We start from the raw sequence: 14,996 nt of genomic DNA, 5'->3' as shown, positions 1-14,996 counted from the left end.
ATTAAGTGGGGTTAATGGGTTCGGGATGTTATGTGGTTGTGTGTTGTTCTATTAACATTGTCCGTGTGTTCATTATTGTCGACACCGTCACCGAGAGTGACGTGACCATCGTTTCGCGCAGCTGTTCCGTGTTGAAGTCTCGTTCAATAAAAACCAACTCTCGTTGTCGAGCGTTCAATAAAAACCAACTCTCGTTGTCGAGCGTGCCCCCCCCCTACAAACGTGTCTCACCCCCCCTCAACAAACGTGTCCCCCCCCCCCCCCCCTTCAACTAACGTGTCGTCGTCGTCCCCCCCCCCCACAATCGTGTGTCGTCGTCCCCCCTCAACAAACGTGTCTCCCCCCCCCCCCCTCCCCGGTCAACAACAGTCTCCCCCCCCCCCCCCCTAAACAATCGTGTCCACAATTTGCCGCGAAAGCCGTGAAACCCAAACCCCGAAACCCGCCTCCACAGCGGCACACGTGGATACTGTAGGTATAACACGCTATTTTTTACGTTGAAATGCTACGTATCCAGTGTTCATGGAAACGTACACCACTGACGTTTTTTCTTGGCGACTGGGTTGTCTGTGTGCAACTGTGCATGTATTGTAATGTTCTTCTTGTCAATCAGTGTGAGGGCGAATCATTAGGTCAGCTGGGGGAGGGCCTTGGAAGAACACGAGGGTGGGGGCCTGCACGTGAGTGAGACCGTGTTGGGGGTTGCCGGGGTAACCGGGGTTTGTTTTGGGTGGGATTTCTGCCGTTGGTTACGGGTTTCAGTGACCTGGTTTTGGTCCATTAAAAGTTCCTTCAATTACTAATGACTCGACATCGTTATTTCACCGGCGAGGTCATTACAATATGTTCAATAAAACGTAATCACGGACAAAAAACGTTTTTTAGACAAATGTAATTGAGAATGCCGAATAGTTCTCTGGGAACGTCATTTTGATGAGAAAGTGTTCCCCGCACATGTAGAGGGCCTCGTTCGCTCGTTTTGGATAAATTCCAATGGGTCGTAATCTGTGGCGGAACAAACCACCTACGTGGTCGTATTTTCCGAGTGGACAGGCTGATACTGGACATTGATTGGTTTGTCGGTGGGCGTGAGTCTGACGTCACCGTTCACCGGTATAGCCTTCATGAATGAATGAAGAAACGTGTGAACATAATTTCCTGCAGCTCAGTTCAGGCAGCCGCCCAGACAACGCACACTTCCCGCTTTGACCACAGCTATAGCCCTAGATAAAGAAATCAACAAAGCAACCCCTGCTCCTACAGTTACCCCGTCAGCAGCTAATTTCTCCTCTTGTGACATGTTGATATAACGTTGGACTATTAACATTACAATCAAACGTACGCTTCCCCGAGAGGTAGACCTATGCCTATATGCTGACAATAATGTGTTATCGAAATTTAACGTAGCCTATTAAGGATACGTTTCAATTAAATGTAGCCTGTAATCCAAGAGGTAGCTTAAATAAATAACAACAAAAATGTTGAGAACGAACCTATTTGCAATATGTTCAATAAGACGTAATCAGGGACAAAATAACGTTAAATGAAACGTTTCCCGAAAGGGAAATATGCCTTAATGACAATAATGTGCTATACGTTGACATTTAACATATTTGGAATACGTTTCAACCAAACATAATCCTAGAGGTAAATGAATGGCAAAAAATAGGTTGACAACGAACGTATTTGCGATATGTTCAATAACACGTATCCACAGCCAAGATACGTTTTTCAGACAAAATACGTTAAATGAAACGTTCCCTGAAAGGGAGATATGCCTTAATGACAATAATGTGCTATACGTTGACATTTAACCTATCTGGGATACGTTTCAACCAAACATAATCCTAGAGGTTAATGAATGGCAAAAAATAGGCTGAGGACGAACGTATTTGCAATACGTTCAATAAAACGTAATCGCGGACAAAATACGTTTTATGACAAACGTAATTGAGAATGCCGAATAGTTCTCTGGGAACGTAATTTTGACGAGACAGGGTTGGACAGGCGTTATTTCTCCCCGTGGCGATGGGCTCATGAATGCACAGAGTTGTGGGAAGTGCAGCAGTTTTTTTGTGATCAGGTCTGTTTAGAAGATCGACAGCTTGGTCTTGAAGGCACAAAGTCTCTCAACCAGATCAGTGATCGACTTTCCCCCGCCCCTGCAGTTCGAGATTCAAAGTGTTCATGTGTCCAAAAATGTCACACAGAAAGTAGACTTCTGCCATAAACCGTTCATCCAACATGCCCTCCAATAGGTTCGCTGCTCGTTTGTGTTTACATGTGCGAAGGAAAGACACAATCTCCTGGCGGAGCTCACAGAAACGATCCAAAACTTTTCCCTTGCTCAGCCATCTCACGTCGTTATGTACGAGCAAATCAGTGTGATCGGCGAACGTGTCCGCAAGCAGCGGAAGAAACAGGCGATGTTGTAGGCTGGAGGTTGACCGGATGAAATCCACAATGCTCATGACGGTGTCCATGGTGTTTTTCAAATCACCACTGAGTTTAGCACACAGCACCGATTGATGAACAATGCAGTGCAAATACTGCATATGCGGGGCTATGGCTGATAGCCGCGCCACCAGCCCCTGAACTCTGCCGATCATAGCCGGAGCGCCATCAGTAACCAACAGGCACACCTTTTGTAAATCCAGTTCATGTTCATTAAAAAATGACACTATCTTTTGAAAAATCACTTCACCTGTAGTGTGTCCCTCCAGCGGAATAAGCCCAAGAAGTTCTTCCCGAAATCTCACTCCATCGAAAAACCTCACGTAAATGCAAAGCTGCGCCATGTCGGTACAATCAGTTGATTCGTCCACAGCGATCGATATTTATATTCCGCTTTTCGAACGTTTTCAAAAAGCTTCCCCGACACATCTTTTGCCAGTAATTCCACTCTTTTTTAATGGCTGAAGTGACGCTCTCTTTTACTTTTTGGTCAATAACCACTTCATCAATGACAGCAAGCATGCAGTCTTTAACGGTGTCCGTGTCGGTAAAGGGCCTCTTCTGTCTGGTTAGAGTCCAGGCTACACGCAGGGATGCTATCATGGCTCTCTGTTGTTCCGTGCAAAACTGACCAAGAGCCATTTGACTCCGTTCAAACGATGCTTGCAGCACCTGTAATTTCTTTCTCCGTTCCTCCGAGCCCGGGGAATAACTGGAAGCAAACGAGCCGTGATTTGAGTGGTAGTGCCTCTTCACATTGTATTCCTTAATCACGGAAACGGCTTTGTTGCACACTAAACACATCGGTTTACTACTTGCGGCGGATGGCAAAGTAAATAAATATTTTTCAGTCCATTCGCTTTTGAATTGGCGATTTTAACCATCAACCTTCCTTTTTTTTGGCTTGGAAAGAGACATCTTGGAGCTGTTGTTAGCCTAGCTGCAGTGAGTTTCTCCGTGGTCTGCAAGCATAGAATGCAATGTGACCTTGACTGAGCCGTTGGCAGTTGCAGACAGAGCTGATGTAATCCTGTTGCCGTATAATTCTTTATATAATTCTTTCAGAACAATACATTATTTCTATAAAATATATAATTTATACCTTTTAATATATATATATTTTTTATTCATTCTATCTATTTTAATAAGTGTGTTCACATAAGTCTAAATAAGTATTTATTTGTTTTTCCTTCAGTTGCGTTGCCTCCAGCGCGACAATATATGTATTAGAGCCCTTATCCAATCAGATAATTTCCCTGCGCTGTCTCTGGGTAAAAAATAAAATAAAAGAAAAGATTATTTTCAAAATCCTGAGAATACCCTCGCTGTTGACGCTAATGGGGACTAGGGCCTCGTGGTAAAAGTCACGGCCCGCGTGTGTAATACACAGTGTAATATGATTCATAATTTGTATTATTTATTTATTTATTTATTAAAGGCAGGCAACATCTTGCGGGCCAGAAAAAATGTAAGATGGGCCGTATTCGGCCCGCGGGCCGCTAGTTGAATAGGCCTGATCTAGAGATATATATATATATATACACATATACACATGCATACATACATACATACATACATACATACATACATACATACATACATACATACATACATACATACATACATACATACATACATACATACCACATTTACACAAGATAAGTATCTAGATTCAACAACGGTTCTAGAATTTAGAATGTCTCTCGATACAATAAGCAATGTGTTCAAGCCGAGACCCATGCAGTGTTGTGTGACACCTCGCTAGGCTCTCAGAGGACTCCAAGTCCCAGAGAGATTAATATATATACTAATATACCTATATCTTCATGTATCATCCAACGGGACGTGTACGGTCTCTGAGCAGCAACACGGCTCTGAAACAGAGATGTGTGATTTGGGCTTGAGCTTTTTTACACTTAGGGGCATTTTTGAAAGATCCCCGCTGATATGTGCAAACATTAACAGGTTGCAGGTTTGAGAACCACATACAGTACATGGTTTGAACAATCTCCAAGAATGGGAGACGTAGACTGTGGTCTACCTGTTTTCATTGCTAAAGATAATGCTGCAAATCATGTTTAATAATCATATGGCTGGTCGATCAGAACATATCATGAGATTTATGTTGCTGATACTCCGCAATCTTCAGATATTTGCAGTAAAATCATAAATAAAAGTAAATATACCGTAACTGTGGCTAATACATTTTTGGTTTTACCATGTTTCAAACCTAACAATTTCTCCCTATAATGACTAATGATTTCCCAAGTAATTGCCCAACAATAACCAAAAAACCTTATTACCAAATACATTCCTATTCTCCAACGCTTCGGAATAGAGGCGGTCAATGTGAAGTGAATTCACAATGTTCAAGCCCTATTGCAAGGGCTAGGAATGGTTTTGCGTGGAAATATTTCAAAACAATTAGCATTTTACATATTTCCAAGGCCATAGAAATAAACCCGCTCTTTACAACGTGCGGACGTTCTTTATCACTTAAAACAGCACAGTGCAACAGATTGCAGTTGTTCACTGCTTTAGTCTGCTCTCACTAGATAGGTCTACTTTTTTGAATTGAAAGAAAATATATTGTCGCTGTGATCATGGAATAATAATAGTTTGTCTGAGGCAATAATATGTAACGTATGTGTTGAGAAGGGATACAATACAATGAACATAAGAAATATGATCATGACTCAAAATGTGAATTTGATCGGAGGAAGGAAGTCGCTTTCGTGATGAGAGTTTTCGAGGCCATAATGTGCTATAAACCATTATGCTTGTTGAACCAACCGATTTACGGGCATTGCACAATGGACATACTACACGCCTTACCAACTATCAACTTAGATATAGAGAGGTAATTTGAAATTGACTTTGAACAATATGAGCCTATACAGTGTGCCAATGACACAGACACACACAGCAAACCACTTTAACTAAATATTAAATAGAGTAAAGTAGAGAGGGTTTGAATGCCTACAAATTATTATCTTCTCATTTGGAAAGTAAAGCTGTAGACAATTACGGTAAAGCAGTTCAAATCTTGGCAACCAACGTGGTTATTTTGGGATTACAGTGGAGCTATGGAAAAAGTTAAGCCGTAACTCTGTTTAATGTTCTGTAAAAACTATTCCGGACTAGTACAAAATAAATATTAACGAGATCATACTAAGCTATGTGTTAGCAGACTTGATGTTACCATAACCATTGTTGCTTTTGTCAGTCATTATGACGACAACTGGTCCAACAACAATAAGCCCAGAAATGTTCCATTCTGTGTGTGTGTGTGTGTGTGTGTGTGTGTGTGTGTTAGCAACTGGTGAATCTGAATTGACATGCTTTCCTGTTTTTGTCTAACCTCCCCACACGCACGTGTGTGCCTGTGTGTTGGCACACACACTATCACTCACACACACACACACACACACACACACACACACACACACACACACACACACACACACACACACACACACACACACACACACACACACACACACACACACACACACACACACACACACACAACAAATACATCTAGCTGTAAGCAGTTAAAAAAGGGTGGTGTTGACCTAATCAGTGGGTGGCACTTGAGATAATTTATGGCTAGTTGGATAGCGTACTGCCTCTCTTGTAAATCCTTGGTGTTCTGAGGGTAAAGACTTTCTCAACTAGCTTCAGGTTGAACTTGTAATGCCTGAGACCTGGAGGCCCAGTTAAAACAACCCCGCCCCTGGGCACATGAGCCCTCGCACATGACACCAAGATATCCACACTTTTGGAAACATGTAACACTGGCAAGAGAAGAGGAGGAAAACAAAAGCACATTCAACGTAAGACCATATATTCAGCAATGACCTTAACCCATACATCAAATTGTAATTGTTTTGTTCTTTGTCATGGACTTTCCCTTAAATTAGGGCTTATCGGAAATATAGATGTACCCATAAAGGTACATTTGTTTAACTGTTAAAGGCACAGTCTGCTCTCTTGAATTGAAATAGGCAGCAGATGCTGAAGAGAACATGACAAAAATGAATTGACACTCAGTGTGATCATATTTTGAATTGACAGTGTGGTCATATTTTGTGTTTCATCTCTGGTTTTCTCATCGGCTGAGATCAACCAGCACACATTTCCCACAGAAATCGTACACTAAAACCGGGGAGATGTCATCCTGATCACTTCTCACATCAAGTCAAGAAATGTCTCACTGGCTTAGCAACATACCAGGATATCTCTCTCTCTCTCTTGCTCTCCCCCTCTCTACATATTTTGAGTATGAACAAGGCTGATTGCAATATATCATGATAGACATGATAGAACAAAAGCAGGAGGCAGAACCCTGAAATATGACGTGTGTGTGGGTGTCTTGGTGTGTGTGTGTGTGTGTGTGTGTGTGTGTGTGTGTGTGTGTGTGTGTGTGTGTGTGTGTGTGTGTGTGTGTGTGTGTGTGTGTGTGAACACAGGCGTTTCACATAAATGGACTGTACCTTTTTGAACTACAGTATTTGAATATTGAACGTTCTTGCCTGGTCTGAGTGCATCAATGTAGTTACATTATAAAACCATGTCCAGTCTTACCTGTCAGAAGCACTGCAGGTAGGATCATACAGTAGAAGAAGCCTATGACCAGCTGGAGCTCCATGTTGAGGAGCCGTGCTTCGGCACAGAGCCGTCACGAAGCCTTCAGAGGCGGACCAACAACTCGTTACACACTGCGGGCCAATCCTCCAATAAACCGTACAATAATATGTAGTGCACTACATGTTTAAAAATAAAACATCAATCGTCGGTTCAACTAGTTGATAAACAGTCCGGGTGAACGATAACACATTTACTCCCCGGTGCGGTCATCGTAGATCGGAACTGCGTAAAAAGTTTGTGAAAAAGTTGGAAGTGTTCAATACACTTCTTTCTTTGGTGTCACTTGAATTAGAACCATTCTTTGAAATAAAATTAAGCAGCTCAATCTATATGCTTTAGATTTTAAAACCAAGTTAGTCCGTGGGTCCGCCCCAGCCTGAGCCTGCCTGCGTGTGTGTGTTCTCCTCAAGGCGTTCCTCCTGATGTTCCAGAGTGGAAACTATGATTCAACAAGCCCTCTGTGTGCTGCTGCTGCTGCTGCGGACCTTCTCTCTGTGACACCCTGCTCTACTGACGCCATGCCACCTCCCTGCTGCTGCACAAACACTACAGAAACACTGTTTTTGTAGCAGACCCATTGCATGAAAGGGATTTTCTTCACATATTGACTCAAAAAAGCATTGTAGGCAAAACGTGTAAAAACATAATCCTAGTATTCCTATGGGGTGTGTGTGTGTGTGTGTGTGTGTGTGTGTGTGTGTGTGTGTGTGTGTGTGTGTGTGTGTGTGTGGTGTCAGGAGAGAGCTACATATTACGTGTGCATACTTAGTTCACCGGTATGGTTTGAGCCTGTAACCCAGTCAGTATACCACCAATAACACTGCGGGGCGTCCTGTAACCTACAGCTCGCCAGTATTAACCACCACTGGGACGTCTGAGAAGAGAGGGATGACTTGAAACTATGAATCTGTGGATTTGTGGAACGATACAAACTAGAAAATGCATTTCCTGCAGAAAATACGGTGAGCACTGTAGTAGCCTATAAACCGAGGTTGTAAATAATTTTTAATAAGGCCCACTATGCAGGATCGGCCATTTCTTCGCTGTTTTCTTCGGTTTGCGCTCACACTTTTCTCTACACAGCTCCCCCTACGCTTCAGAGTAGATATTTTACAACACTGTCGTAACAACTCGTTGACGACCCTTCCCCATCAACTTCTACGTTAGCTAGCCATGGCTGTTTCCCAATGTCAAGGAAGCATGCTCAACGGCCGCCCTTTTAAGGACGCTACGTCATAGAACGCCGACAAGCACTGTTCCAATGTTGAGGACACTCGAAAGCCGCGCCATTTTTGCGTCCTTTGTTTTTGAGAATTCCGAGATTTTTCAAGGATGCATCGCTGCATCCTAGACGAGCCAAAACTACCCACAATCCTCTGCGTTCACTGGGCGGGTTCTTGAAAATGGCAGAGCAGTACACGTTCAAACGAAGTGAAGTTATATTAGTTTTCAGAAATATTTTGTGCCGTATTGCTTTTTATAGATTCATCATGTTAATGCAAATAATCAAGCCTAAAGACCTGTGCCACTTTTCAAACGTTTTTGCAACTTAATGATACGTTGCTATATTTTGCATGGACGTAGCTGGTGTTAAACACCACTGTCACCAATGTCAATTTACTCGCTCACAAGATTACATTATTTATGTATACCTATTTATGTTTGTGTTGAATCGTTTTTTTTTAGGGTCAGCCCAGCAAACGGAGGCTTTTGTGCGCCTTAGGGTGGCGCACAAACATTTGTTTACCGGTGGAAGGGATAGTGCCACTATCCAAATTAATGCACAACCGATCATTTGCAATGTTTGTAATTTTTAATGAACGTATATAATTGTATTTTATATGATATACTTATGTGTTCAAAGCACTTGTAGATTGTAGGCATATATGAATGAATGAATCAGATCATATATCCAAATAAATACACGTTTATCATCTTTCTTTGTCTTTTTCCCCCTGCATAATAGTAATCAACCGTATTGTAAATGTGATGCATGAATTAAGTTCTCAGACAATTTCCCTTAGTTTTATAAAAATTGAATGGATTTTCCTTTTAATAAAGACAATTCGATCAACCACCACAACAAAGCTTTTGTGACTTCCCCAAAGAGGCTCCATGCGAAGGAGACATGACCGCATTCATAACAGACAAAAGTCAAATAAATATCGATCAGCTTGATTGCTGCCATGTTTTATTCATATGCGCACATGTGTTTACAAGCGGACACGCAGTATTAAAAAGCGGAAGCGGAAGCGCTTCCACACTACCAAGTCGTTCCCAAAGTCAGACGTTACAAACGTTAGGAAGCACTCGAGCTAGCACTCTAGTCTCATCTCCATAGGACGCGACTAGCAAGGACGCGTCCTAGCAAGGCTGCAGCCTTCACTTTGGGAAACAGCCCATGTGTTTGTTTTCAAAGAAGCCGGCGAATGGTTGGAGCCATATCCGAGGTTGATGTTCGCTGTTCATGAAGGGTAGACAAGGTTATACATTTTGAAATGGTGCATTTGTGTTACAATAAACATGAACCCATCCTTTTTTATAGTTGATGGGGAGATGTTATATCCTAGATTAGAATTGGTTTATATTTGGTTGTTGAACCGAACGATCAGTATAAGATTGGCCAACATAATACATAACGATAGAATTAAGAATTTGCGCAGCAATCGTACATTTATGTATCTGCTCAACTTGTGTAGGCAGGGAGATGGATTCAGACATCGAGAGGGTATGCTGTCGCCAGTCCCGGCAGGAGAGTTATCATAGCCAGATGCAGTTTCTGGAAGATTAGGGACACATTTGTTTACGTGTAAAGGTTTGCAAATAAAAAAATTGTAAATAATTATTATTGTATATGGTTTTAAAATATGTCCCCTTTAGATAACAGATGTTATCACCACCTGTCCTTCATTTGTTCAATACTACACACTTTTTGGTTAAAATATTTATTTTGGAAATTGAAAAAAATTCAAGTAACAGCTTTTGTGTAGCATCCTCTTGAGGGTTCTCTTGATTTCATCGTGACATTTGTACCGCACAAGTTTGGATGTGGGTGGTGGCTGTACCGGGGCAAGCAGGCCGAGCCGTCTTGGGTCATCAAGCCTCCTAACGATAACTCATAACAATGCTGTTTTCCAACGCTTGTAACTAAGAAAAAAATGCAACGCAATCTTTTTACAAACATGTTTACACCATGGACACGCGGGGAACTACACCAAAGGTATAACATTGGTAAATCTATAATGGAGGTTCCTGTCTTGTGCAATTCTGTTACCGACGCATATGTGCTAACTAGCAGCTCTGGAGCAGGGTACTACATTATATGGCGAGCCGTACATATCACATGATAAAGGCTACACTCTCAGGAAAATCTGAGGCATTCGATAGTGATCTAAACAAACAAGAACCTTGATTCGGGGATTTAGCCTGTATCTGGGGGAAGAGACTGACGAACAGCAAAACAACCATGGAAACGATAGTTACGTATTGTAACTCTAGATTCTATGAGTATAGGCGCAGCCTTTTAAGTCTATCGCTATTGGGTTATCCGTGAGCCGTAGCACTGAAAAAATTGTAATCCCCACCCACCAACAGCGTGGGCCTCAATTACGTCTGCGTGCCTCAACGACGTCCGCATTTCGCAGATATAGTCGGGCGCCGGCGGACGTTCTGCTCCCAATAAACAGCTTTGCCTCATCTATTTAAAGGACAATGAGGCCGACACTTAAAAGGCTGCGCCTATACTCATAGACTAGAGTTACAATACGTAACTATCGTTCTATGTCGTATAGGCTTCGCCTTTTAAGGCTATCGCTATTGGGTTAAAGGGCGAAGCACGATATAGTCTATGCCTCATTGGTCCCGATGAGTACCAGAAACACAGCTACATACGCGCTAGCGTCAGACGTAGCATAACATACGTCATGCGTCTAACGGCATGTCATCAACGAGCAGCTCCAATGTGTCTGATAAGACACAAGAGCTCTCAGCATGAATATTTGACTCCTCCTCACATTGTCTAATATGCGAGGGGAATAGTCACACAATCACACTCACTCTGACAAAGCACCTAGAACTGAGTGTGTCATAGAGAGGCGCGACATGTCTCTTAGGTAAAACCTAATAAAAGAGCATGGGGAAGCCCAGGAGGCTGCTGTGCAGATATCCTCCATAGGCATCCCTCTTTGCAGAGCGACAGAGGACGATATTCCTCTGGTCAAGTGAGCTCTGATAGTCTCAGTTGGCTCTGCCCCCGCTGACACATAAGCCTGTGTGATAGCATCACACAGCCAATGCGACAGCCGTTGTTTCGTCAGGGGGAGGCCCTGGGAATGTTCTCTGTAATGCACAAAAGCGCAAGCGCCGTACGGGGCACAAGAGATGGGCTGTTGCCTCCTCAGATTGATGAGGAGGGAGAGAGAAACCATTGAGTGTTATTACTCTCGATCTGAACGAGCTAGAAATACTCTTTGGTGTAGAAGCCGGGTTTGGGCGTAATATGGCCGAACTGCCGTCTCCTTGTATTCTAAGACAAGAAGGGGCTACAGAGAGTGCAGACAGGTCGCTCACTCTCTTAGATGACGTCATGGCCAGCAGCAAAGCTGTCTTGGCTGACACAAACTTGAGGGGCACCGGTCAAGAGGCTCAAATGGGGCTTTAACCAGTGTTAAATCCCATTGTGGAATGAGAGAGCGCGTCACAGGTCTCTCTCTCCTCACACCTTTTAGGAAGCGCTTCATTAAGGGGTGACTAAAAACTGTTTTATCCCCGAAGCCTTTGTGGCATGATGAAACAGCAGCAGCGTACGTATTAACCATGCTAAAGGCCAGCCCTCTTTCCATCAGCATCTGGAGGAAAGAGAGCACACGCGGCAAAGGGCTTGAGATGGGATCACAACCCCTCTCCGTGCACCATTTCTGGAAAGCCGCCCATTTAGCCGAGTAACACGCTCTGGTGGAGTCAGCTCTGGCACCCTGGATGGTCCGTACGACCTCCTGGGAGAGGCTGAGACCCTCTAGGCGCTCGCGTTCAGCGGCCAGGCCCACAAGCGCTGGCCGATCTCTGGGTAATCTATGATGGCTCCCCCTGCCTGTGAGAGAGCGTCCCACCGCCAAGGGAGTTCCTTCGGCGGCCCCGAGAGCAGACGCTGGAGGCAGGGAAACCACGGTGCACTCGTGCGTTGCGGTGCTGTGAGAATCATACACAGCCGCTCCTCTTGGACTCGGTCCAAGACTTGTGGAATCTGGGGGGCGGGCGGGAAAGCGTACAGGAGTGTGTTCGGCCACGGTCTGTGAGCGAACGCATCCAACCCGAGTGGGGGATTGTCCTTCGCGCTGAGAGAGAACCACAGCTCGCACTGTGTGTTCTCCCGCGTGGCGAATAGGTCGACCTCCGCCTTCCCAAACTTGCTCCATATCTGATTGATCAGATCGTGGTGCAGAGTCCAGTCTCCTGGTTGGGGACCCCCCCTCGACATTATGTCGGCCCCTCTGTTCAGGACACCGGGGATATACGCTGCTCTGATGGAGAGCAAGTGTGTGTGCGCCCAGCATAACAGCTGTCTCACTCTGCTCAGCAGCTGTGCCGAGCACACGCCCCCTTGGCGATTTATGTATGCTGCTGTCACCTTGTTGTCCGTGCGAATCATTACGTGTTGATTCGTCAACAATGGGGCAAAGTGTTGGACCACTTTCAACACAGTGAGGAGCTCCAATGCGTTTATATGCATGGTCAAGGGGGGGGCCAAACGCCGCCCACCACGTGAAACTCGCATGTTACTCCCCAGCCCGACAGAGAAGCATCCGTGAACACCGAGATGTGTGACGTTGCTCTGCCCAACGGCACCCCTCTCGCGAGAGTTCGGGGATCGCCCCAGTGGGTCAAATCGGGGCCCACTGATGGGGGAATGGTCACTTTGCGCCGCCGTTGGCGCACCGGGTCGATGCGCCGGCGAGAAAACCATCTCTGCAGCCGCCTCAATTGAAGCAGCCCCAGCGGCACCACTGTGTGAGCGGCTGACATCATGCCCAGCAGCCTCATGACAGAGAGGGCTGTCACGACGCTGCCCGGGGAACAGCGGCGGAGGAGAGACCACAGCGTCTCCATCCTCTGCTGTGAGAGCCGTGCTCTCATTACAGCTGAATCCAGCTCTACCCCCAAATACATCACACTCTGTAAGGGGAGGGGGGAGCTCTTCTTCCAATTTATTGCGAAGCCTAAATTCGACAGGTGACTCACCAGCTTTTTTGTTTGAATAGCTGCTTCCTCCTTGGAGCGAGCCATCAAAAGCAGATCGTCCAAGTAGAACAGTACTCTCATTCCTGTTGCGTGAAGCGGCCGGAGAGCCGTCTCTACGCACTTGGAAAACGTTCGTGGGGCTAGAGAATAGCCGAACGGGAGACGGTTGTACTGGTAGTGTAACCCTTGGAACGAGAAACGCAGGAATTTCCTGTGTTTGGGGATCACTGTGACGTGGAAGTAGGCGTCCTTCAAATCGATTGAGGTGAACCAGTCGCCCGGCTTTACACACTGTAAAGCCCAGTTCAGACCAAAGATTCACCTTGCAACGGCTTGCAACTCGCAACTCCTTGCGACGAGACGGGCTGCGACGTTCTAAAACTGGGCCGTTCACACTGGCTGCAACGGGCTGCGACGCTAGGTGGTTTCCCTAGCAACTGTGAACGCTCTGGCACAGCTGAGAGCCGCAACAGCATCATTTGCGTAGGTTCGGTTAGATTAGTTAGGTTTGCGATTAGTTAGGTTTGCAATTAGTTTTATTTTTATTTTGCTTGAGAGTAGGCTAGAGTTACTGTGTTTTGTCATTCTCCGGATATCGGATATTTCAATCGGATATTTTTATTCTGGAGTGGACAGTACATTACCGGGACGGAGTAAGGCTGTGACGTACAAGTTGTTCTGTGCTGTGATTGGCTGAAGAGAAATAGTTCAATTGCGCATTCTAAAACTGGACCTTACGATTTGACATGTTCAATCTCTGGCGACTCCTAGGGACTCCTTGCAACGACCCGTTCACACCGCCCCTGCGACGTTCTAAAACCGTCTTGTTGCAAGCCGTTGCAAGGTGAATCTTTGGTCTGAATTGGGCTTAACACTCGTCTGATTGTTAACATGTGAAACGGCCTCTCTGCGATGCATTTGTTGAATAGGGCTAGATCGAGAATCGGTCTCAGCCCTCCTGTTTTCTTGAGTACCAGGAAATAACGGGAATAGAATCCCTGCATTTCCTCTCCCTTCGGGACCGTGGAAATCACTTTTTTCGCTAGAAGCTGCTGGAGCTCCGCTAAAGGTGACAGCTGTTGATCCTTGGATGACAGCGTTGTTTCCACAATCCCGTTGAATCGCGGCGGGACGGAGGTGAACTGCAGGGTGTGACCCTTGCTGATCAGCCTGTCCATCCATTTGGCCAGGGTGCATGCGTTCAGCCATTCTGAGTAATGCTCTGAAAGCGGCTGTGTATGGCGACACATTAGTGCAAATTACCTCAGCGCGCGCAAAACCTCTCGCGAAAGATGTTTCTACGCTCTCGCTCGAATTTAATTTTGGCACTATGGGGGAGGGAACCAAGGCAGGGGGGGCTTTCCTATGATTGGCCGTTTCTGAAGCGCGATATTTGATTGACAGCCCTCCTCAGCCCTCTCATTCATTTCTGAATTGTACAGTAAATGGCTGAAACGATAGTTACGTATTGTAACTCCAGATTCTATGAGTATAGCCGCAGCCTTTTAAGTGTCGGCCTCATTGTCCTTTAAATAGCTGAAGAAAAGCTTTTTATTGGGAGCAGAACGTCCGCCGGCGCCCGACTATATCTGCGAAATGCGGACGTCGTTGAGGCACGCCGCACACGGACGTAATTGAGGCCCACGCTGTTGGTG

General features: G+C 45.1%; 1 protein-coding gene across 1 annotated transcript in view; it reads right to left on the bottom strand.

Annotated features, from left to right (window-relative positions):
• The window catches only part of LOC130404253 (piezo-type mechanosensitive ion channel component 1-like), a 99,558-nt gene extending 91,884 nt beyond the window's left edge, over positions 1-7,674 (bottom strand). The window contains 1 exon segment of the mRNA XM_056608894.1: positions 7,042-7,674. Within this exon segment, the coding sequence (XP_056464869.1) occupies positions 7,042-7,105 (64 nt within the window). The 5' untranslated portion in view covers positions 7,106-7,674.
• Between the last annotated feature and the right edge of the window lie 7,322 nt (positions 7,675-14,996).

This window comes from Gadus chalcogrammus, chromosome 15 (genome assembly GCF_026213295.1).
Source record: "Gadus chalcogrammus isolate NIFS_2021 chromosome 15, NIFS_Gcha_1.0, whole genome shotgun sequence".
In the NCBI taxonomy this organism is placed as follows: domain Eukaryota; kingdom Metazoa; phylum Chordata; class Actinopteri; order Gadiformes; family Gadidae; genus Gadus; species Gadus chalcogrammus.
Note: the sequence above shows the minus strand (reverse complement) of the source record. Positions and strands in the feature narration are given on the sequence as shown.